This window comes from Ceratina calcarata, unplaced genomic scaffold (assembly GCF_001652005.2).
Source record: "Ceratina calcarata isolate Rehan_Ccalc_2016 unplaced genomic scaffold, ASM165200v1 scaffold185, whole genome shotgun sequence".
In the NCBI taxonomy this organism is placed as follows: Eukaryota; Metazoa; Arthropoda; class Insecta; order Hymenoptera; family Apidae; genus Ceratina; species Ceratina calcarata.
In genome coordinates, this window is record NW_017139974.1 from 1 (window position 1) to 22,642 (window position 22,642).

A 22,642-nucleotide genomic window follows, 5' to 3' on the forward strand; every position below is an offset into this window, starting at 1 on the left:
ATAGTAGTGGGGATCGAAATACGGGCGAAAAAGAGGGGAAGCGAGCCATGCGGGATAAATTATGAGATTCCTGGGTATACGGTATACTGTGACTTGATGTTGATTGTATACTCTTGTCCTGTGATCCGCGTACCTGCACTTAATAGTTATACATATTTCGAACGATTCGATGATCAAAATTCCTTGTTTTCTGTCGCCGGTTCTCTAATTGACATGGGGAAAAACAAGCAAGCGCAACGAACGAAGAATAATGCTAGAGTAAGCGAAAGTTTTACGATAGAATTAGAAAGCCTTAGGTTATCTCCCATTTCAATCGTTTCGTTACCTTACCATATGTCCGGTTGTACTAGATTCTTCGAATAATAAAGATAGATCTAATGAAAATTGTGTGATGCATGATTTCGTCCCATTTTCTGATATAATATAATCAAACGATACTTGGACAACATTGCTCGGTGTAAAATGAAACATCTTTTGTAGCCATCGAACAGCAGCAGAAGTGCCGAACTTTTGGGCACTTCGATGCCAAATTTCGTTGGTTTCTCGGCTGTTAAAGACGGAGGATATGTACCCGTGTTACCAGGTTTAACAGTTTGCAATACGAACGAAGTGGAAATGAGCAATGTCGATAGTAACTTCCAAATAGTATTAAAGAAAATGAATAAGAAAGATGCGACGACTAAGTTCAAGGTAAAAGATGACGACGCCTTGATCCTCTCAAAATAAGGCTGAATCAATCCCTCGTCGTTGAATCATAATAATTTTAGGCTTTACAAGAGTTTGCGGTCATGTGCAAAGAGTCCGAGCTATCAGCCGTGGAAGGGATGTTACCATTCTGGCCACGCTTGTATTGTGCTTTGGCGATAGACGTGGAACACAGAGTAAGGGAAGCTGCTCAATTAGCACATGCATCCATTGTGAAACGCGTAGGCAAAGGCATAGCGATGTACTTGAAACAATTGGCAGGAGCTTGGTTCACTTCTCAATACGATACGTATCCGCCTGCCGCATCGGCAGCCAGTGGCTCGTTCAACGACACGTTTTCGATGAAAAAAGTGATCGACGCGATTGTGCATTGTCAACGTGAGATCTTGGCTTACATCTGCGATAATATCACTGTTCATAATGCCCAAACGCTGTCCACGCAGAAGAATCTTACTGCGGAAGAAATGGAAGCGAAATATCAGAGGGTGCTGATAGCCAGTTTACAAGGATACAGCGTTTATTTGAAAAAAGTTCCTATAAACGAAATCGAGAAGATGCTCGACGTTCACCAGAGAATCGTCGGCAGCAACAAGTTTTGGAAGCTGGTGAAGCACGATGCTCTCCCGGTTAAGACAGCTTTCTTCAACGTTTTAACGTCGATGATCGAGAATGCTAACGCACTCTTGCGAGACGAAAAGAAGAGGACAGTTACAGCTGTCATGAATAGCCTCGATGAATCGGAGCCTGCACTCCTCTCGGCTGTATGGGAATCTGTGCTTGTCACCATCAAAGAAATAGAGGTAGACATCATCGCTAAGCTTGCTGCGTGAGCGAACGTTAAATCATTACAATCGATCCTTCTTTCTTTTAGGATTGGCACGTTATAGTGAGTATAGAGAAACTGGTGCTACCAAAATTATGGCGTGTTCTACGAACCGGAGGTCAATGTTGCGCCAGTATAGTTTATCCGAGTCTACTGCCTTTCATCAGCCAATTCCCGAAGTTCAACGTCGATCCTCGCTACTTGTATATAAATTTCTTTAACAATATGCGACAGGGGTATTTATAATATTTCATTTTCGACATTGGCCCGTGCCATGAAACGGTTATCAACATGCCACGGGTTTCAGATTCTCCGTGAAAAGCGTACAAATGAGTCGATCGGAAATGTCCGCGGTCACGGCGTCGTTTGTCGAGTGCCTACAGTATTCCGTTCTCTTAAACATGAACAATCAGGACTTGAACATCGCGCTGGTCAAAGAGCAGGTAATATTCCATCCGTTGTAACGTCGCGGAGGTACACGAAATCTAACGTTCGATCGATCGTTTCAGCTGATACCCGTATTAGAAATGTGCTTCAAAGAAAACAGTCCTATGAAGCAGGTACTATTTTGCGAAATTACTCATTTACTAAGGTACTGGAGCAAGAATCGGAATAATGAAGAGTACGAGCCTTACAATTGTTTAATACAAGAATTTTGGCGAGATCTCGATTCGTTGTTTGGTACGCTTCTGGACGCTGGTCGAAATTCGGAGACATTCGGTGTTCCGGACACGAACAATTCTCAGATCGAATTCTTGGTCACTCTCAAGACAGCGCCCGAGCGTGGTCGTAAAAACCTAAAGGTAACATTTTCTAACGAGGAAGACGGCATGACGACTTGTCCGCCTCGAACGCAAACCATGGAGACCGATACCGATGCCCAGTTCCTTGCTGAGCTCAACGATTTCGTCGATTCGCTCTGTGTCAAATATTTTAAACGTATCACCGAGCAGCGCTCGAAGAAATACATCGTATACTTGAACAGGCTCATCGCATGCTTCGAGTGCGACGAGCTTTCGAAGAACCTGTCCAAGTTCTTCGAGACGGAAATAAATTATTTAAATTTCTATAACGAGATTTTGCGGGATTGGCTGTTGGAACGATCGAAAGACACCGAGCATATGATAGAATTGACGTTCAACGTTATGAAGTACATGCATGATTCCGAGAAGAACGAGATCTTGAAGACGTTGACAGAGTTTGACGATATCGTGATCATCAGAAGCGTAATGCAATGCGCTTTGTCCAAGAAACATAGAAATGACGTCGTCGTAAAGAAGTGGTGTTCGCAGTCAAAGATCACTGATCTATTGATAGACGTGACGAAGGAAATTGCTTCGGGCAATTATTCTGATTTAGAGAAGAACCAGAAACTGATTCTTCTCGCCTTCGAACCCCTTGTCGACGACGGCACTTTGTTGACGACTCAAGAAGGGATCAATGAAATTATGTCAATAATTTGCAATTCGTACCACGAAACAGATGAATCGTGTTTACTAGATTTCGCAAGATTGGTTACGAACATTGCTCCGTTGACGTGGACTTATAAAGAGACGATGGCCGGAGCCGTACAAATACTAGAGACACTGTTTCAACTACGTTCTCAAAGTTATTTCAGCAATAATTCTACTTTCCTCGACACGATGAGGAACGTGTGGAACAGCGGTCTCCTGAAAGCCATACAAACCCTCTCCCATACAGAATTCATCGATTTAACTAAGAACTTCGCGACTTCTATGTGGAGGAGGATCTACGACCAGTAAGAAAATTTACATACATCTTTCGTCAGACGGTTCGTCCCATAATAACTTCCCTCGCTTTACGTTTTAGAAACGAGGAAAGCAGCAGAGAAATGTTGGTAGACATAGCCGTCGATTTCCTGGAGATCGTACTCCATGACCAAGTCTCTATTACGAAGGATCACGCGGAACAAATTATTCTGACGTTTTTAACGGGCCCTGACATAACTACTTGGATGACGGATATGACTGGAGCAGCGATATACGCAGAAACGATATCTGGCAAACTGTACGTGTCGTCTCTCAAACAGGAAATAGAAATTCATCGAACGCGTATGCCCATCGATTTGACCAGCAACACGATCACAGACAGCATCGAAAATTGCTTGACATGGGCGCATTTCAATACGTATCTATTAAATAATATAAGCGCGAGATCGATCGATAAGTTTGACAGACAGGAAGCTCAAAACTTTTTTATATACAACTTGAACGTACCTGGGATCACGAGTCTCATAGTAGATATCGTCTATTCGATTGCTTTAGGTGAAATTTATACTGATCATTATAAATCTGTAAGTAACATACAGTTTGACGTAGAACTTGTTTTTGCAACGATTCATCTATGAACATAATTGAACGATTACTTTCAGACCAAGTGTTACAATAATGCAAATCAAATTTTAGCGACCGTACACGACAGTTTTAAACAATTGCGGAAATACGTCAACGACGATACGCTTAATGAAATTCTTGATCATGTGAAGCAGTAGGTATCTATTTTTTCTTATTCATTTAAGGATGTATTGGCTATACAGTCAATCCCAAAAGCTTATGTACCTTAGAAAAACGCATTTCCTATGATTAGAAAGAAATCAGACGTCGGAAGAACAATGCTAATAATAAATAGCTACGTGCTAAAAAGTATAGAAGGAAATATCCAATTAAGTATTGACGCTGACGAAAAATATTTTTCTTCCAAATTTCGAAAAATGCTTCAAATAAAAGTTGTTTTCCTTCTAACTTCGATATTTAACGAGTTACGTATGATTATTTGGCATTTTATTGATATTGACAAAATCCGACCGTCCCATCGTCGAAACAACCAACTTTTGGCAAAAAATTTCGTTTTTCTTCAATAACTCCTAAACGATTGGACTATGAAAAAATTGTATCAGACCTTTTTTGTAGAGGACGACGAGATCTATAATTTCTGTATAAATCTTTCTCGCTAGCGTCAATAGTTTACGAGCTATTGACGAAAAACGAAAAAACAGTTTATTGCAAATTACTTGAACCCCTTGAACAATCGCGAAAAATTGAAAAATTTTTTTATGTAGTTCATTATTAGCATTGTTCTTCCGACGTCTGATTTCTTTTTAAAAAATGCGTTTCTAAAGTGCATAAACTTTTGGGATTGACCGTATAGCCAATATATCCTTAATTATGTTACGGGCACGCGTTTATCTCGTCGATGTTCATAGGAATTATTCGAGCTACGGAAGTATGTTACCGTACGTGATACACTTCTGTTGCACCGAGTTGTACCATGGCACAGAACCTGAAAAACTGTTTGAGACCAACAGACTCAGTGATATATTTACTACGAGTGAAGAAACCACGCTGCAGAGTCTGCAGGTACACGTTTACATCATTCGTCTCTCTGTCACGGAATCAGCGGAATCAACGGAATGACATAATTTAATTTTAGATTTTTTCTAAATTGAACATTATCAAAAACATTCCACTGGCAACTGACAACGATGTCTACGAATTAATGGTAGCAAGGAGTATGTTGATCAACGACGCTGACCGCATGAACTATGCCGATATTTTGCAAAAAATAATATCTTACGAAAAAGAAGATCCTTCGTTATTGGCTCTCGATTGGTAATGGTCACAGAATTTGATCGAATCCACGTAATAGACAGAATCGAGCTCGTAATCACATTTGTTCGTTCACAGTGAAATTTCCGAAATTCCATGGGACAGACTGAGCGTATCTTTAGAACTGATAAGATTATTGACGGACCTCGTGAAGAGAGCACCGTCTAAGCTGACCGACGAACATTGGAATTTTATTTTAATCTCTTTGGTTCTGTGGCAATTGTCCATCGCTAAATCGAAACAAAACGCGGATGATTTTAAGGTACGCACATTGGTTCGTCCGACGCAACGATTCAAGAGGCAATGACCACCGTATAAAAATTTTTTCGTCAGGTGATTGCGCTGACAGTAGCCGTTTGCCAATTGTTTCACGCGCTCCAGAGTCTAATTAACAGACACGAGCAAGAGAAAGGAGCGGAAATGCCACCGACGTTACTCGACGAATGGAAGAACGTTTTCGCCGCCGATGTCCAAAATGCAATTGTACAATGTTGGATGTTCCACGCAGGTACGTTCACGATCGTAAGGTCAGTGACTTTGCTCATCTTATATCTTTGTAACTTGAATCGCGCTTTATAGATTTGAACAACGAGAAGGCGACGGGCTTAAATCCTGTCGTATCATTGGATCATCTGGGAAAAGCGGTAAAGATATTGAACGGAAACGTGATCTTTAACGGTGAATCGAGTACATCGCTCGAGGCGTCCGTTAAGCTAGCATTGAAATTACTTCAGTCTCCGGTAGTCAGTATACAATTAGGCGCATATCACGTGTTGAGACACGCCGTACCGGAGCTCGTGCGACGAGACAAAGCTACCGTTGAATTAGAAAACTCTGACCCGACTACGCTCAACATTAAAATGATGGAGGATATACTTGAAAGCACGCAGAACATCGTCAACACAATTCTAATGGATTTCAAGTAGGTCGCTCGGCGGGCTCTGTTCACCGTACGAAAATACTTATTCATATCGCCGAACGTATCTTTTAGACTTTGCGATACCGTCAGCTGCACTATTCAGCCATACACGGACTCTTACACTTACACCGTTGGATATCTACTGTCGTGGGCCATCATTTTAGACATGTGCGCTCACGCTCACGGAGATCTACTCTATCAGTATGCCGAACTACTCAAGTAATAATACATTTAAACACGTTTTTCGATCGTACCGAATGATCGTCTACACATACGCGTCGTCGTTTCATTTCAGGGACAACTTTTTTCCCAGTTTGTTAAATAATATATTCCGGTTGATGCCAGTAGAAGTGCTCCAGGACAGTAAGAACAAGGGCGCCAAGTTAGTGGAGATATTTTCCACCGAGCCATCTCTAGATTTCGGAGGTATTCATCGTCGTTCATTCGTTCGTTCGTCAGACTTTATCCTTTTCTCGATACTCATTAGCGACGCATTTGACAGAAAGTTGGACGGAATGGAGATTGGATCATATAGTGTGTTGGCTGTACACTAACAGTTTGAGGCATTTACCGGTGCTGGTAAGACAATGGTGGAGCACCGCCGACAGCAGAGTAAGTGCCGCCGTGGACAAGATCACCACGCACTACGTCAGCCCTATGCTCTGCCAGGAAGAACTCCGCGACAACAAATTGCAAAATATCGAGAACATGCATGTGAAAGTTCATCCGACGTTTCGCGAGGTGGTGGCCTTGTATCAGATGGACGATACGAAATTGGAACTTAACATCGTGTTGCCGCCTAATCATCCCTTGGGACCGGTTACCGTTGGACCCGGGCAACACGCGGGTGGAACCGCTAATTGGAGGAATTGTCACATGCAATTGTCTATATTCCTCACGCATCAAGTAACGAGCTTGCAAATTTTTGTGTCGCGTTTCGACCGTGAATCAACGATTCTTTATCTTTTTTTATCCTGTTCGCAGAACGGATCCGTTTGGGACGGACTCGCGTTGTGGAAGAGGAACTTGGACAAGAAGTTCGCCGGCGTGGAGGAGTGTTACATATGTTTCAGTATCTTCCACATAAACACGTATCAGATACCAAAATTGTCTTGTCACATTTGCCGGAAGAAATTCCACACGGCGTGTTTGGTAGGTTTACGACGATCTTATCGAAGTAGAACGATAGCTGCACTGAATCATCGATACTTTTTTTCAGTACAAATGGTTCAGCACCAGCCAAAAGTCCACGTGCCCGATATGCAGGAGCGTATTTTAAGTTACCTCGTTACAAAATCTGTTTTATTTAATTAATTAAGTTACACTGTAAATAATATCGAAGGAGATTTGAAAAAAGAAATGAATTTACAATAAAGCATCCGAGAAATACGTATATGCGACGTTGCGATAATAAAATTTTTTTCATGGTGATCGATCGAGTCTATAGGTCGAGATTATCTTCGGCTTAAAGATTACATCGAATGGTGTTTGCTCAATTGAGAACCGATTACCCGAACTCGATTGCGAACACTTCCAACGTAGATATCGCAGATCGAAGGAATTGTTATCCAATGTTCCGGGAAGAACTTAGGAGAAGGGGCGTTCAAAGACTACACAAATATTGTAACAGAGGCGATAAGATTACGGCAGCTTTTATTCAGGTGTCGACGAAAGATAAGTGTCAGTCATTTGTCGAAATTTTAACAGACTCGAAGATGTCAGGTAAGCGACCGGTGCTCCGTATCAGTTGGCAAAATCATATTTGTGATACTGTGTCAAAAATTAATTGTCGGCAATTGCAACGATTGCTCGATCCATTGGCGAAACGTTTTCTGTTTGCCCTCTCATTTGACGAGAGCTACGATATTTAATTAATTCTTTCGTTACTTAAAAAAAGTGTATAGATGGACTACTCGACGCGCGGGGCAAGGGGTGCCCAGTAACGCGGTTCACGGAGGACGCGACATACAAGGAAGTACCATCTACGTCGGCAGAGCGTACCACGAGGGGGACATGCTTCCGGCCAAAGTAATTCCCGACAATAACGTCGCCTATGTGTGTCACGCCGGGCAAGAACACGCCAAATACGAGTTCGAGGTGAGCGGTGCCGCGCCTTTCGTTAAAATCGTTAAATTCGAGCTTGACGCAATCTAATCGGATTGCTCAGATAAAAATGTTCCATTATCTTCCGCTATCTCTCGTTTTGTACGTCGCCTGAAACGGAGGCCGTGGAGCCGGCCGAGTGAATAATAAATCTCTCGAAGTTGATCCGCTGATGGTCCGCCGATGTAGCCGAGTGTATTGCGAGCGTACGCAGCACGAAATCGAGATTTCGTGTCAAGGCGAAACGAAATAAGAATACGGTTTGCGCGAGTCGCATCGATCCACGGGTTTCTCTTGATCTAACGTTCGACTCGCGACGTCGTGTCGACTTCTGAGAACGAACGATCCGACGGCTTGCCGATAAATGTATGGAATTTCGAGCGAGGAAACTTTTCATCATGCGGAATTGTTACTTTACAGGTTTTGTGTCAACCAGAATTCGCGTGGGAATATTGTCATGGAGGAGCGATACCGGGGGACGCGGTAGTCGGGGGACAGACGTCCGACGGAGAACGGCTGTACATCGGTCGTGTTCTCCATAACGGGGCTCAAACGGTTGGCAAGGTCAGATCTCCTCTTCGCCACGTATTCCCGATGAAAGATCGATAAGATCGGTCGCGTACAGTTCGCTCCACAGAAACATTTGTTACAGGTGCAACCCAGCCACGGATGCCTTTACATTCCCTTCGACGGCCAGGAGCTATCGTTCAGGGACTACGAAGTGCTCGTAATGCATTGACTCGATCACCGCGAATCGCGTAGAACAGATCCTCGTTGTAACCACCCGGCGAATCATACGAAAAATGTGTATGAATAAATTGTCGATTCTTCTCAACAATCGTTTTTATTTCCTGATAAAAATCCGGTTTTTCATCCTTGTGAAAGACCAAGCTACTGCCAAAGCCGGTCCGAAGCCGAGTCTCCCATCGTACAATACGTGCCATGAAAACACGAAAACAACAGACTTGTTAGTCGAAGCAGTGACATCGAATATTTTACAGCATCGTTCGAATTACAAGCATTACTCACTTGACAACGTCATACGATCGACTTAAGAGCCAGGGCCGTAACTTTCACCATTAATTTAAATCGACTGTCCGCGAGATCCGCCCCGAGCCCATCGGCCTCGATGTCATCGTCGAGTGTCATCCCCCGATCTCTCCCCGTTCGTCTATTCGGCCCTGATCGAGGAGTCCGAGTCCATCTACCGTTCCTGTAACGGACGTCCAAGGATTCCCGAAGGATTCGAAGAGCGTCGCGGACGGTACACGGAAACGAAGAAATATGCACGTTGAACGTGCAGATTGGCGATCGTCCGGCCAGCGGACGCATCGTAACCGCACGGTTCGTCGTCGGTGTTCAATGACAAACGAGATTTTATTTTTCCGGGTACCCGGTGGGGGAGGTCACGACGGCCCTGTCTCAAATAGGTATCAGCCGTAGAAGACGAGACCACTGTTGTGATTATTTTATCAACAAATTGCCACATCTCTGGTCCGTCGGACACATCGCTCCCAATGCTCGCGATCCAATGAGTGCGGAGTCGCTCGAGATCGACGCGAGCCAAACCGATAAAACAAGAAACGGTAGAATTTCGCGAGGCCTGCACCGTCCGTGAGATAAAAAAAAGAGAGTCGAATTTAAATCGTTCCTCCGAGCGAGCGAACGAAGGTCCTCGCTCGACGCGGGAGGCGAGCCTTGACCCGGAAACCGTTCGAATCGAATGAAAACGGAAACGTGGCCGTCGATCGCGGAAATGATTCGTACCGGCGTCGCGTTCCGTCGAGTGCGACGAGTTTCCACGGCCGGGGCTGGGTGGACGTACCCTCGAACGTACGCGTCCACATGGACAGGACCATCGAGATCGACGAGATTTCGGTGGGGACGACAGACGCGGAGGTGGTGGAAGAACCGAGCAGGAGGTGGCCGAGAGGAAGAAGAAGGGAAAGAGTCGACGCGATGCAGAATGGTGCGTTATCCAGGAGTAGACGGTCGAACGGTCTCTCTGCGGACCAACAGAAATTGGGCGAAGTTGATGTTGGTGCGTCGTTGAACGGAAACGATTCGGAGCGAGATCGGTCCTAGAGTGGACGAGGAACGACACGGGTTCTACCGCATCTATGAACCGAGAGCAATCGCTCGAGAAGCTGATCTCGATTTTTCAACTGGTCGGAGAGACCGCCTCGACGAGACACGTCCGTATGATTCTAATTGGAAACGGTCGGAGGTTTCACTTAAAGCCGAGGCATCGTATCGCGGACGGAATCGGAGGGATTCATGCGACGTAAACTTTGAGAAGATCCGTCGTTCGGTACGTAGATTCAGAGAAGATTCCCGGTGGGTGGAAGATGGCAGACCCAAACCCGAGCGATCCGGCCCCGGAGAAAAACAAGAAGGAAGAAGCAGCCGCGAGCGAACAGCCCGTCGTCGCCTGGGAATCGTTGACGTTCCGCCAGAAATGGGCCTGTTTCACCAGCAACATCACCGTCGAGCCGATGGTCGCTTGTTACGTGATCCCGTGCATGCTGGCTTCGCTCGCCACCCAGAATCTCAGTCTGGAGAAGGCTTGCAGGGTGAATCTGGCGTACCCCGACGAAGTCTGCACCGCGTTGGCCAAGAGGAACACCGCCGGTTACGAGACGGAAGAGACGGCGGTACAGCAGCTGGTAGCCGGTATGCAGACTTGGAAGACTGCGCTCTCGAGCGGCTTGCCGACGATCTTGATCCTCTTCATGGGCGCTTGGAGCGACCGCACCGGACTCAGGAAGCCGTGCATGCTGTTGCCGATCGTCGGCGAGTTTCTCAGCAGCGTCAGTATGCTGCTGTGCACGTACTTCTTCTACGAGGTGCCCATGGAAGTCACAGGCGTGTTCGAGTGCCTGTGGCCGGCCATGTGCGGCGGCTGGTTCACCATGTTCATGGGTGTCTTCAGTTACATCGCTGACATCACCTCGGTCGAGTCTAGAACGCTGAGAATCGGTGCCGCGAACGTTTTCCTGTCCCTCGGCGTTCCGATAGGCATGGCCCTGTCAGGAATTCTCTATCTGAAGATCGGATTCTACGGTGTCTTCGGCATATCGACGGTGTGTTATGTGCTCAGCTTCATCTACGGTCTGGTGGTGATTAAGGAACCGCCGAGGCAACGCTCGGACAAGAAGGAGAAGACGGTAGAGAAGAAGCCGTCCGTGTGCGCCTCAATCCAGGACTTCTTCGCGTTCAAACATATCGAGGAGACGTTCCGCGTCGCCTTCAAGACCGGCAAGAACAATCGGCAGAAGAGAGTGCTGGTGCTCATGGTCATCGTCATGGTCGTCATTGGTCCTCTATACGGTACGTCCGTCGTCCGATCACTTTCGCTCTCAGTGATGCGCCGTCTCCTATGTCACGCAAAGTTGCCCGCGAAAACTGCGATTCGACGAGACTTCCGAGTTTTCTATGCGTTTTTCGTCGATTTCTTCTCGTTTCGTCTCTTCTACCTATCGACTTTCATTTCGCTACACGCGTATGTACCGCGCACGTGACTAGATCGCAGCAAACTTGCCGAATCACGTTCACGAATCGTAATCTCTCTCTCTCTCTCTCTCTCTCTTGTACAGGCATTATAACATTTTTATTGTAAACTCGGTCAAAGAACGTGCAACTTTTCCGTTCAATTTAAACAGGGTACAGTTTCCTTTCCAGCGGCGTTCATTTCCATCGACTTTCACGACGCGTCCGAATCAACGAACCGGACAACGTTCGCCCGTGGCAGGAGCTAGCGAATCTGTGTTTCGTACTCTCGCCTCACCGAACGAAAGTGAAAAGCGAATTTCGCGCGATGCTCGTCAATCCTGCTGTTCGGTTCCGTTGCGATGACCGACGCTAATTGCACACGGCGAAGCGTTTCAGCCACGTGAAAGCTAAAAAAAACGGTTAGACTGTTAGAAAACGTAGAAGGAACAGAGTCCGAAGAGTCGTCGATCTTCGCGAAGCGAGATTTGCAACGACGACGAACGGATCTCAATCGTTCGACGTCCTTGTTTTTCTCGTTCCAGTGGGACGCGTAATTTCGAACCACGACACGGTGTCGCGACTAATCTCAAGTCGCAAATTCGTGTTGCAACAGAAGATTCCAGGCGAGTTATAATTTAATTGGACCGTTAATGCGATGAACATTACAATGTTTCGTCGCGTCTTTATCCGTGTTGGGGCCGTCGAGTCGCTATTGCAATTTCGTTTAATGGACCTCTTCCGGACTTCGAAAGAGCAACAATTAGATCCACGGCTATGTCTTTACTATACGAAACTACTCGTCTTGGAAACGTTCGACGCCGATTCGTCGCTGATCGTCCAGCCATTCAGTTTGCAGATTTCTGATCGCCGGGAATCGCGAACGATGTGTACTCTGTGAGAGTTTACTCCGTGCGTCGGGGTCGTCGTTTACTCGTTCCACTTGTCCGTTCGCACACGGTGGTGTGAAAAGCGGATTCACGACAGAGGACGTCGCGGACGGCGAGTTTAAATTTTTCAGGCGACGCGTAGAACGTCTTTTCTAGGAAGCAGATCGCCGAGAGATAACGACACTCGGCATTAAGAGATGATTCGATCGATAGGTGGGAATCAAGTGCGCGTTCCTAATGGTGGAACGATCGCGAAGAAAACAAAGCAATGATGTGATAATGGTCTAACTAAGTTCGACGGAAACGATTAACAGAGGAACCCGATGAAAACGAGCTCGTTGTGTAACGACGCGTTTTAACTTTACGTAATGTTGATTCAACAACGTGTCCAAATCGTGCGACGTTCCTCCGTCGGGTCTCTCAGCGTTCTTCTCTCTCTCTCTCTCTCTTCCGTCGGGCAGAAAATTAGAATCATTTTTTATAATTGAAGCAACGTAACTGCGGCGCGATGTACGAAACCTACAGGTTCTCCGCGTGCCGCTTTTAATCCCCCGAACGTATTACGCTCGGCGCACGATGCAGCAACATCGTAGACGTAGACGTATAGCGTTCGACGCGAACTGGCAATTCTGAAAAACGTTTTGACCATGATCTTTCGTGCCGTGCAAGCGGAATTGTTCCACCCACATTGAATTTAGAACATTGTAACCGGCGGCTTGCGGAGTTACAACACGTACGATGGCCGCAGTTTAAAGTAAATCAAATTATTGTCCTTGTTATTTGGGATTCAAATTTTTAATGAGCCCGGCCATTAAACGATTGACGACGATTGCGATTCTTTCGTCGTTTCGGTGGCACGTCAACGGCCATCGAGTCACCGGCATTGTTTGTTCTTTTCGCAGGTGAAATGGCGGTGATGTATCTTTACATGAGGTACCGGTATCATTGGAACGAAGTCATGTTCAGCATGTTCACCACGTTCGCCATGGTCACGAACCTCATCGGTGAGTAAATGGACAGTGGTCGAACCCCCGACGATTCAGCCGCCCTCGCCGTTCTCACAATTTCTTCGTTCGTTTACAAACTAAATAGAAAATTGATGACATGTGTCGAGAACCCACCACTGACGGCGACGTTTAATTCTTTCCGTCGTGCCACACGTAGCGGAACACGCGAAGGCATATTGAGAATCGCGTAACGAAACCTTCCGCGGTCTTATTCTTGTGCCTTTGAATTTCCGGTTAGCCGATCACCGCGGTTCGTTCGGTAAAAACGCTTCCGCCTCGGAGACGTATATATGTTCGTTCGGTTTCACTCTCTCTCTCTCTCTCTCTCTCTCTCTCTCTCTCTCTCTCTCTCTCTCTCTCTCTCTCCCTCCCTTTCTCCTGCTCTTTCAGCAGATTTTTTCAAGAGACCTCGAAAGTCTCGTGCGTAATCGTTCTTTTACTCGACCGATCGACGAAAGATCGTTATGCAATGGAACGTTGTTACCGAGCGGACATTATTTTCCTGACCGTCGTCGATCTACGACGAGGCGATCGAATTGATACGACCGGACAAACCGACGGGATCGCACTCTTTTCATTGCGACGCTCTTGGAGGATCTCGACGTACAAACGATGCTGTGTACCTCTTGCAGGAACCGCAGTTTCCGTCGGCGTGTTCAGCCACATTCTGAAGATCGACGATGCCATAGTGGGAATCATGAGCTCGATGAGTAAAATTCTCGCCGGCTTCGTCTACGCGTTCGCGATCACGGACTGGATGATCTATTTGGGTAATTGACCAAGAAGCCACGAGGGAAACGATACTGTTCGGTAAAACGGTTTCATATTTGTTTCAGCTGCCATCGTCGAGATCGTGAACGGCACGTCGTTTATAGCGATGCGATCGATAGCGTCTAAGCTCGTGGCCACAGATGAACTCGGTAAGCGAACGAGGATCTTCAGCTGTCGTTCGACAGTGCGCGGTAGAAACATCAAACGTTTTAATCGACGCGTTAAAAATTAACCATCGAGACTTCTATGACCGGTATTCAGAGTCGTTGCTTATTCTTAAGATCATCTTTAAACATTTGCTATCACCATCTATCCCATGTTTCCAGTCCCTGTCTTGTACAGGAAATTGGGACTTAAACAAATGCTTAAGACAATCTTAAGGATGTATTGGCTATACAGCCAATCCCAAAAGTTTATGTATCTTAGAAAAACACATTGTCTATAATTAAAAAGAAATCAGATGTCGGAAGAACAATTATTTCGGATGAAAAAAGTTTACTTGTTAACGTTCAATTAGATTCTGAACAATAAAAATTGATAGAATTTGTTATATTGTTTATATAAGTACTTTATCGAAAAATGCTTCAAATGAAAGTTGTAGATATTGACTCTACAAGAAAGGTCCTATGTCACTTTCCCGTAGGTCTAACGGTTTAGAAGATATTGGCAAAAATTTGAAGGAATACCCCTTGGAAAAATCTCGGAAAATTTTTTTTTTCTCAAAATATCGAAAAATTCTTCAAATAAAAGTTATAGGTACTGCTATTACCTGCAAAAAAAAGGTCTTACACAACTTTACAGATAGCTTTTTAATAGTAATAGGAATCTATAATAACAAATTCAACATACTAGCATCGTTTAAGTATGTAGCCTATACGTCCTTATGAATAAGCAACAACTCTGAATACCAGCCTATGAATCTTCTCGATCGGAGGAAGGATGCGCAACAGGTACTTATCTTTGAAGCGCGCTTCCATTCACGCGTCGTAACGTTCGCAACGACACGAGTGGAGAACGTATGCGCTTAGGATCGGTGCTCAAGGCTCTCGCCGAGCATAGGTCCCAAGGATATCGGTTTATATAATGATCAGGCGAACGTCGAATTACGTATTGGACGAAGATGTTCGTCCATCGATTAAAAGGTAAAAAAAAGTAATGTCTTACACTTAATGAGGCCTCGACTGGAAGGAAGAAGAAGGAAATTCCGTTGCACCTGCATTCATCTCTCGTTCGCTCGCTCGTACGTCTGTGCGCGTGTATTCGAAATACGACACCAGAAATTAGAAACGGAACTGGTCCAGCGTGACAGGCGGCCTTCGACCTAATCGGATCTGAAACGCGCGCGTTTACCTTCGCCTCGCTCGTTTTCTCGGAACCGCGCAAATAGGATAATGCATTTTGATCGCGTCACGGAGCGACCCGAGACCGTTACCGTTTCCGTTTCCGTTTCGAGCCAATTTTCCACGGGCCCTTCTTTCGGTTCGCCGAGCTCTCCCTGCAGCCCATCACCCGTCGACGGCCCGATCGTCCCGTCCCACAGTGTTCAATCGTTCGATATTTTCAGGGAAAGTGAACTCGTTGCTGGGCGTCTGCGAGTCTCTGATGCCCCTGATCTACGGACCCATGTACAGTTCCATTTACGCGGCGACCATGAAAACGTTCCCGGGGACGTTCTTCATCGTCGGCGCCTGTATGACCATGCCCGCTGTACTCGCGTTCTTGTAAGTACCATACCGAATCGCCTTCGATGTTGACGGTGCCACTGCCGGATCGTCGACGCGTATCCAAACATGCTGTGAACAAAACGATATTTTGTTACGGACAGCTGGCTGTACACGGAGCACAGAAGGGATCGTAAGCTTCAACGAGAAGAGGATAAGAATAAAGAGGAGTCACGGGAGAGCGACTCGAGGCAAATCGTTAGCGAAAACATGAAATCGGAAGCCCCTACGATGAACGGTATCATGAACGCCGCCTTTGAGTTCGATCACGTACAATAGGAAATTACTCGCACGGCATCAGATCGTTCGACGTCGGAAGTTCGAAGAACGTGAACGAGGGGACAGATCTTAACAACGAACTCGTTCGACTCCGACGACGTTTCAAACAAAGGATGACTCGTTGCGTGTCACGTGTATCGAATGCCACTAGCAACAAGAGGGAGAGAGAAGACACGCGGGGAACGATCGATCTACCCATCGCGCGCTTCGTGGCAATGACTATCCTTTGTTTCGAATCCTGGTACAAATAGTCTCCGGTACTTAATGAACAAATGATCATAGTAAATAAAATGGGAGGCATAGGCGTGTGTCTGTTCAGGCGTATCAGTATTATATATCTATACTTCCCTCCAAACTCTCGATCGGATCGTAATAAATGTGGAAACTGGCGGTAAAAACGTTCGAAACGACAACGCGAGTAACGAGACTCTTAGGCGACAGGAACGCGAGTTCAATTCTCCTTTCGATGCTCTCAGATCCATTTGCAAAAAAAAACGTTACAATGTACAGATTGTTCATTATCGTTTTCATCGAACCGAGCATCACGTATTTCAATAGATTCATACGAGTGAGTTGTCTGTTGTCAGTCTTTCAGTTTAATAAACACCCTGCGCCGAACATGCTGTAGAAGGCAGACTTAACGCAATAAGAGGTTACAAACAATCACGGCTAGAAGAACCGAGACACCCACCCTCATATCGAAGTAAATACAATCGCAATTAGATTCAATTTGCTTCACTTTTGAAAGTGCATTGTGCTACAGTTTTCTATACTAATTCCTATTCCAATCTCCGATCGAAGCTAATAGTCCTTCTCGTAAAGAACGACGATACACTTGTTCTTGCACTTTTCGACGATACGACTACGTGAATTGTAATATAAGACGATAAAAAATAATATTTTCGGAGCTGATAATACGTGGTTGCACTCACCCCAAAAGCCCGAGCGAAAAAGAACGCCACATCATGGCGGACCCACTCCACTGCGTCTGGATTGGGTGAAAATCCGCGAGTCGACTCTTCCGATTGGCCACTGAACTGTTCGCGATTGGCCGCTGTTTTCAAATAGCTGATTTTCAATATTTCACCGTTTCACATGTTTTGTGAAAAAGTCAAATCATTAAATCATTGAATAATAAACTGTTTACGATTTCGATCAAAATTATACCGGAATAAGAATCGGTGCTCTCTGTGAAACGATCGGTCAATGAGCGATATTTGAATCTTACATCATAGCATATGCTTCTAACTTCAGAACAGTGCACAAAAACATCTCGCTAAGAGGTGGGACAGAAACAACACTGACTCGTGGAGTACTTATTATTTTGCACGTAAGGAGAGGAATTGACAGATCCACGCTTGACACCTCGAATCATGATCCATGATCGAAAGGCTATTTTAGGCCTGTATCGAAATTTAATTCGAGAAAGTAAGAAATGGAATTCTTACAACTACCGGTAGGCGTAGGTTATACGTTGTGATAATTCGTCGTATTTGACTTGACGCTAATGGCCCTTGTTTCGCAGAATGTATGCTCTACGCAGAATTCGTCATGAGTTTCAAGAAAACAAAACTATACAAGACAAGGGGAAAATTACGGAGTATTATCATAAAGGAGTAGAAGCCCTGAACATGATCAAAAGACAAGTAATAATTGGAAGTCTTTACAGTACCAGGCCGTTAGTCATAGAAACTGTCGCAAACAAAGCTAATTTAAATTGATCGGGCGAATATATTTTATTTTATAATACGGGAGAGTCGACGTGAACTTTTGCCACCAGTGTATGTGTATATACCCTAACAGCAACTGTATCGAAAGCATGTAATAAAAGTATTTATTGTCAGCGTATAACACTTTCTTTCATACCAAAAAAATTGGCAGACGATTATTCTTAAACTAACGATCACGTATATACGTAGAATTTGTTGCATTGATCACGACGTGATGTACACATACGTATGTAATACATATATGCACAAAACGCACGTGAAAAAGCCTCTTATCGTGTACTGGTCAACAATTTCCGCGCTAGCTCGTATGATGCTCGTATCTTCTATATTTACGAATGAACGAATCTACTGACAGAACGAACAAACGTTCTTAAACCCAAACCTGATTGTAATTACAGGTTTGACTGCGAGTGGATCAGCTGTTTCGACTGTTTGTCGATGACAGATGGACTGTACAAGTGTGGGATACGATGAATCTGTGTGTAGATGAAAGATACACATACGTACCGAACCGAGACCTGACCTGACCGATCAGATATACAGTATAAAGTGCGGATTGCGCACAACAGCACAGTTGCTGTACATCAGCTGTACGTGGCTGCGTTGAAGTATTTACTTGACGATTAAACCGAAACATTAATCGAGATGGCTATGCGAAATTTGACGGAGCCGTTCGTTTTAATGCGAAATAATGCTCTACAGAGCAAACACATATACGTCGAGCAGGTACGAGACGTATAACCTACCCTAACTGAATCGTTTCATCTATGCGAACGACACGATTCATTTAGCGATGAATTTAAGAATTTAATCACGGGAAAAACATGGTTTCAGAATCTGTCCGACCGAATGGCCCTGGTGGCTTCGGATTCCGGCGCTTCGTCGGACAACGTCGAATTGAAAAACATCAACTTGGAGAGCAACGCACCACCTGCGTGGACGGATGCGTTGGAAGAGACACAATACATTTTGAGTAGATTGCGTATAAAGATAGACAGCTTGATAGAGGTGCATGCCAAGCAATTGACTCGACCAACGCTGGATGATTCGTCTCAGGTTTGTCGTACATCCTAGACGAAAGATAAATCGGACTTTTACTCGCTGGTGAACGATCGGCCGATCCTCCTGATTTATTTCGATCACTCGATTGTTAGAGCGCAATTCGTTAAAAAAATGTCTGCAGGAAGAGAGACAAATGGAACAATTGATCCGAGAAATAGGACGCGCGTTTTCTAGCGGTTACCGCCAGGTACAAACCATAAAGGCGGCGGCGAGGCACGCGAACAAACCCGTGGAACGTCTGTTGGCCATCAACGCGATAATGGCACTTTCGACGTCTCTGCAAGAGCTGGGCCTCCGATACAGATCCGCTCAGAACCACTATCTAACACGTACGACTCATACAACTGCCAATTCGTTTGTTACAATTTATAGTGGACTGGACATGTTCGAAAGATCTGTTTAATCTATGTTGTTCAGAGATCAAATCGAGGGAAGAAAGGAGTAATCAATTCTTCAGCGAGGATCAATCGATGTTCTTAAACGACACCGTCACGGATTCGTGGTCGATGGAATTGAACGAAGTACATTCGAATTATTGGGAAAGTAACGAACAGAGGCAGGACACCGTGCTTTTGCAATTGGAGGATACGGAAGATAGAGTAAAATTAGCTGTGGAAAGAGAAGAACAAATTGGAAGCATAGTACAGAGTATAGCGGACCTCAGGCATATATTCAAAGTAAGAGAATTTAAACGTCTACGTAGGATATTAAATAAGATACATCGCATGTCGAACGTATCGTTACAAAGAGTAAGTGAGACGTTTCCATGGAACGTTACAGGATTTAGCGAGTATGGTGCAGGACCAAGGCACTGTTCTAGATAGGATCGATTATAACGTCGAACAGGCGCAAGTTCAAGTGCAAGAGGGCTACAAGCAATTGAAGAAGGCCGATTCTTATCACAGAGCCAATAGAAAATTGTATTGCATCGTCGTGCTCGCGGGAGCTATAATCCTAGTTAGTTTTCTCTTCGTAGTGTTTAAAACATGAACCGCGGATGGACATACCTTCCTCTCGATTAAGTAAATGCATTTCAGTATCCGATTATTATCGATGATCAGTCATAGTCGACGACAAACAAACATTTGATCAAGGTTCCGGATGAATTCGGCGGATACACACGTATCGCATTTTATTCTCTCTTCAATCGAAATCATTCCGAGGCATTCCCTTCCATAAATTAAAGATGTTGAAGTTTCCGAATCGATACGATCGAAATGTATTTCACTGGCCGTGTAATGTAATATCTAATGACCTTTCCATCGATCCATCTTCTGATCGAGATCGATGAATACAATTCATTTTTATCAAGATCGTTGTTTGTACACGTATTTTTTATTTACTGTAACCTGGTGTACGCGAGTAAGCGAACCGAAGGGACGAGCTAATTCAAAGTAAATACTACTCTCATAAAAAACGGAATAAAAGGAAATCGGAAAATCTGCCAAACAATGATTCATTATACCTTTACGGTTACTATCTGTAAAATTCTAAAAGTGGAAAAATAGCTTTACGTTCGATGCGTAACATCCTTAAGTTTACTTTAACGACTCGTAACAATGTTCATTTCAATAAATGGAACTTACAGTACTAAGTGCTAGTAGGCAAATGAAAAAGTTGTACTAATCTTATTGTATCGTACCATCTCCCGTTATATTTTGGGCCTGCTTCCGTTCGAGTTCCCCAGCCCCACCCCTCGTTCGATGTGCGAATAGAAATTGTCGTACCTATCGTCGTATCGTGTCCGGCGGTGCTATTCTCGGATCTCGCCGATCGCCTGTAAATGGATCAAAGGAACGGGAAATCGGTCTCACGTGGGCGACGAACTGTTCAGGATATGAACTAAAATTCCGAATGCCCCGCCAAGTACGTAACGAACAAAATTGTCGCCGACCAAAGGGCCTAATGCGTAAAGCCCGGATCTCGGGGCTTTCGTCGCTTCGTAAGTAAAGTCATCGACCTCGATCGGATTCGATTTACAGTCTATGGGTTTGTCGGGATATTTTCCAAGCCCGATACCAGCTGCCTCCAAATAGGACAGGTCAGGCTTGTAACCTGCAAACAAGTATTCACGTCTGACGACACCAGTTCTCGACTAGTTTAGAAATAATTGCATACAGACCGATGAGTATGGCTACGACGGAAACGCGGAACGCGTGCACGTGTCCGGCCGAATCGGAAAGAGTGACCACTCGTCGATCGGTCCCGTCCTCGGGAAACCCGATCAAACTGTAACTCGGTAACGTCTTGTACAGAGGATAATTGGTACCACCCTCGGCCATCATCTCGTAGACTTTGTGGTATTCGGGATACATCGAACTGGGCAGGCCCTGCAATCTTTCGTAGAAGGCGCGTTTCTTCTCGGCGCCCGGTTTCCCTAATTCCCCAGAGGGATCCCGGAACGCGTGTAGCACGGGAATGCCGCGGAAACGCGCGGCTATGATCGCGTCCGCGGCGCTCAGCCCCGCGCCGATCACCAACACCGGATCCACCGATTGTCTTCCTTCCACGTTGCTACCTGAAGTTGATCGCGCTCAGTATCATCCCCCTCGAACGACTCTACTCGCTTTCACGTTCGTATTCAAATTTTCGTAGCGTACCGTGTTGTCGATCGAGCAAACGGTCCAACTTGGACTCCAGCTCGTTCAAATCGTGCGTCACCCAATCGGGATGGGAATCTTCGCCGGGTACGCCCAATCGATTTGTCAAATCGGTCGTACCCGTGGCGAGAACGACTCTCTTACATCGATAGCGAAAAGGTCTTCCAGTTTGCATCTCGAAACCGTCCACTGTCCATCCGTGACAATCGTGTCGGCCGTTAGAACGGTTCTCCGAGGGCCTTACCGACGTGACGATGGTCCCGCTGAAGAGCAAACACGATTAGTACAACGAGACTCTAGCCGCGCAATTAGAAATTCGCAGTTCGAAAATTAGTCAGAGGTGCGAACCGACCATCGGAAGTACTGCTCCAATCTCTTCAGGCGCACGTAATCCCTGTAATACGCAGCCACCGTACCAACGGAAACTCTGCTCGCCGTTTTACACGCGTACGGTTCGCCATCGCTCGCGTTTGTTCTACGAAACTGTTCGGATTCGATCAACGCTTCCCACTCTCTTATGTCTAAATCCGGCATCGACATCCATCGATTCAAGCTGATGGTCAACACGTTTGGATCCATCGACTAAATAAAATCAATACTCTGTAATGTGGTTTCATTTACAACGTTTACGCGGTGTGTCGTCGTGTGAGCCACGGCGGTGTAGGACATGCATACGACCACGACGATCGGTAACGTGATGTACTGTTCTATTCTGTAGAGGTGATGTTTATTACATTAAATAAGAATTAACCGGGAACGGAAATTTATGTGAAAGTTTTACTAACTCGGTACAGTAATAATGAACTCGATAGATTTGACATAGAGCTTCGTGACTTTAGACTAGACAGAAGGAACTTTCTCTCTGACAAGTTTCAGGAAAATACGTACATATATATACACGGTGTCTCAGCTAAAGG

The 22,642-nt window shown here is 45.2% G+C and overlaps 6 protein-coding genes across 10 annotated transcripts in view; 5 read left to right on the plus strand and 1 right to left on the minus strand.

The window, feature by feature from the left end:
• Positions 1-65: 65 nt before the first annotated feature.
• Positions 66-7,466, plus strand: Ltn1 (E3 ubiquitin-protein ligase listerin). The gene is made up of 18 exons (XM_018038138.2): positions 66-258; positions 481-690; positions 768-1,505; positions 1,577-1,764; positions 1,836-1,971; positions 2,038-3,287; positions 3,359-3,842; positions 3,921-4,036; positions 4,752-4,905; positions 4,979-5,157; positions 5,233-5,416; positions 5,488-5,662; positions 5,734-6,076; positions 6,146-6,292; positions 6,369-6,499; positions 6,576-6,979; positions 7,058-7,225; positions 7,293-7,466. The coding sequence occupies exons 1-18, from the start codon at positions 97-99 to the stop codon at positions 7,350-7,352; spliced, it is 5,229 nt and encodes a 1,742-aa protein (XP_017893627.1). The 5' UTR covers positions 66-96; the 3' UTR covers positions 7,353-7,466.
• Positions 7,467-7,531: 65 nt separating this feature from the next.
• On the plus strand, positions 7,532-9,011 carry LOC108633130 (uncharacterized). Its single transcript, XM_026811044.1, has 4 exons — positions 7,532-7,795; positions 7,971-8,170; positions 8,597-8,740; positions 8,829-9,011. Exons 1-4 carry the CDS (start codon positions 7,555-7,557, stop codon positions 8,913-8,915), a joined length of 672 nt encoding a protein of 223 aa, XP_026666845.1. The 5' UTR covers positions 7,532-7,554; the 3' UTR covers positions 8,916-9,011.
• Positions 9,012-10,154: 1,143 nt separating this feature from the next.
• Positions 10,155-17,062, plus strand: LOC108633125 (solute carrier family 46 member 3). The gene is made up of 6 exons (XM_018038141.2): positions 10,155-11,506; positions 13,458-13,559; positions 14,195-14,332; positions 14,399-14,482; positions 15,898-16,054; positions 16,159-17,062. Exons 1-6 carry the CDS (start codon positions 10,525-10,527, stop codon positions 16,331-16,333), a joined length of 1,638 nt encoding a protein of 545 aa, XP_017893630.1. The 5' UTR covers positions 10,155-10,524; the 3' UTR covers positions 16,334-17,062.
• A 517-nt stretch (positions 17,063-17,579) lies between these two features.
• On the plus strand, positions 17,580-18,181 carry bcn92 (LYR motif-containing protein bcn92). Its single transcript, XM_018038154.2, has 2 exons — positions 17,580-17,789; positions 17,859-18,181. Exons 1-2 carry the CDS (start codon positions 17,707-17,709, stop codon positions 18,052-18,054), a joined length of 279 nt encoding a protein of 92 aa, XP_017893643.1. The 5' UTR covers positions 17,580-17,706; the 3' UTR covers positions 18,055-18,181.
• A 96-nt stretch (positions 18,182-18,277) lies between these two features.
• Positions 18,278-20,741, plus strand: Syx16 (syntaxin 16). The gene is made up of 5 exons (XM_018038144.2): positions 18,278-18,789; positions 18,898-19,119; positions 19,247-19,454; positions 19,543-19,802; positions 19,906-20,741. Exons 1-5 carry the CDS (start codon positions 18,709-18,711, stop codon positions 20,113-20,115), a joined length of 981 nt encoding a protein of 326 aa, XP_017893633.1. The 5' UTR covers positions 18,278-18,708; the 3' UTR covers positions 20,116-20,741.
• LOC108633124 (oxidative stress-induced growth inhibitor 2) overlaps positions 20,344-22,642 on the minus strand; it is a 9,366-nt gene continuing 7,067 nt past the window's right edge. For all 5 annotated transcript variants that reach the window (XM_018038139.2, XM_026811036.1, XM_026811037.1 and 2 more), the window contains 4 exons: positions 22,078-22,307; positions 21,726-21,988; positions 21,248-21,643; positions 20,344-21,180 (listed from right to left, as the gene is read on the minus strand). In XM_018038139.2, the coding sequence (XP_017893628.1) occupies positions 20,936-21,180; positions 21,248-21,643; positions 21,726-21,988; positions 22,078-22,307 (1,134 nt within the window). In that variant the 3' untranslated portion in view covers positions 20,344-20,935. The remainder of the gene's footprint in view (positions 21,181-21,247; positions 21,644-21,725; positions 21,989-22,077; positions 22,308-22,642) is intronic.

Bases quoted from the DNA above. Each gene is read 5' to 3' on its own strand.
- LOC108633125 (XM_018038141.2), top strand. From the start codon at position 10,525: ATGGCAGACCCAAACCCGAGCGATCCGGCCCCGGAGAAAAACAAGAAG. The intron at 14,333-14,398 runs GTAATTGACCAA...TATTTGTTTCAG, and splicing joins GGACTGGATGATCTATTTGG to CTGCCATCGTCGAGATCGTG. The intron at 16,055-16,158 runs GTAAGTACCATA...TGTTACGGACAG, and splicing joins CCCGCTGTACTCGCGTTCTT to CTGGCTGTACACGGAGCACA.
- Ltn1 (XM_018038138.2), top strand. From the start codon at position 97: ATGTTGATTGTATACTCTTGTCCTGTGATCCGCGTACCTGCACTTAAT. The intron at 1,972-2,037 runs GTAATATTCCAT...CGATCGTTTCAG, and splicing joins TCGCGCTGGTCAAAGAGCAG to CTGATACCCGTATTAGAAAT. The intron at 7,226-7,292 runs GTAGGTTTACGA...ACTTTTTTTCAG, and splicing joins AATTCCACACGGCGTGTTTG to TACAAATGGTTCAGCACCAG.
- Syx16 (XM_018038144.2), top strand. From the start codon at position 18,709: ATGGCTATGCGAAATTTGACGGAGCCGTTCGTTTTAATGCGAAATAAT. The intron at 18,790-18,897 runs GTACGAGACGTA...ACATGGTTTCAG, and splicing joins AACACATATACGTCGAGCAG to AATCTGTCCGACCGAATGGC. The intron at 19,803-19,905 runs GTAAGAGAATTT...GGAACGTTACAG, and splicing joins ACCTCAGGCATATATTCAAA to GATTTAGCGAGTATGGTGCA.
- LOC108633130 (XM_026811044.1), top strand. From the start codon at position 7,555: ATGGTGTTTGCTCAATTGAGAACCGATTACCCGAACTCGATTGCGAAC. The intron at 7,796-7,970 runs GTAAGCGACCGG...ACTTAAAAAAAG, and splicing joins AACAGACTCGAAGATGTCAG to TGTATAGATGGACTACTCGA. The intron at 8,171-8,596 runs GTGAGCGGTGCC...GTTACTTTACAG, and splicing joins ACGCCAAATACGAGTTCGAG to GTTTTGTGTCAACCAGAATT.
- bcn92 (XM_018038154.2), top strand. From the start codon at position 17,707: ATGATCCATGATCGAAAGGCTATTTTAGGCCTGTATCGAAATTTAATT. The intron at 17,790-17,858 runs GTAGGCGTAGGT...CTTGTTTCGCAG, and splicing joins TGGAATTCTTACAACTACCG to AATGTATGCTCTACGCAGAA.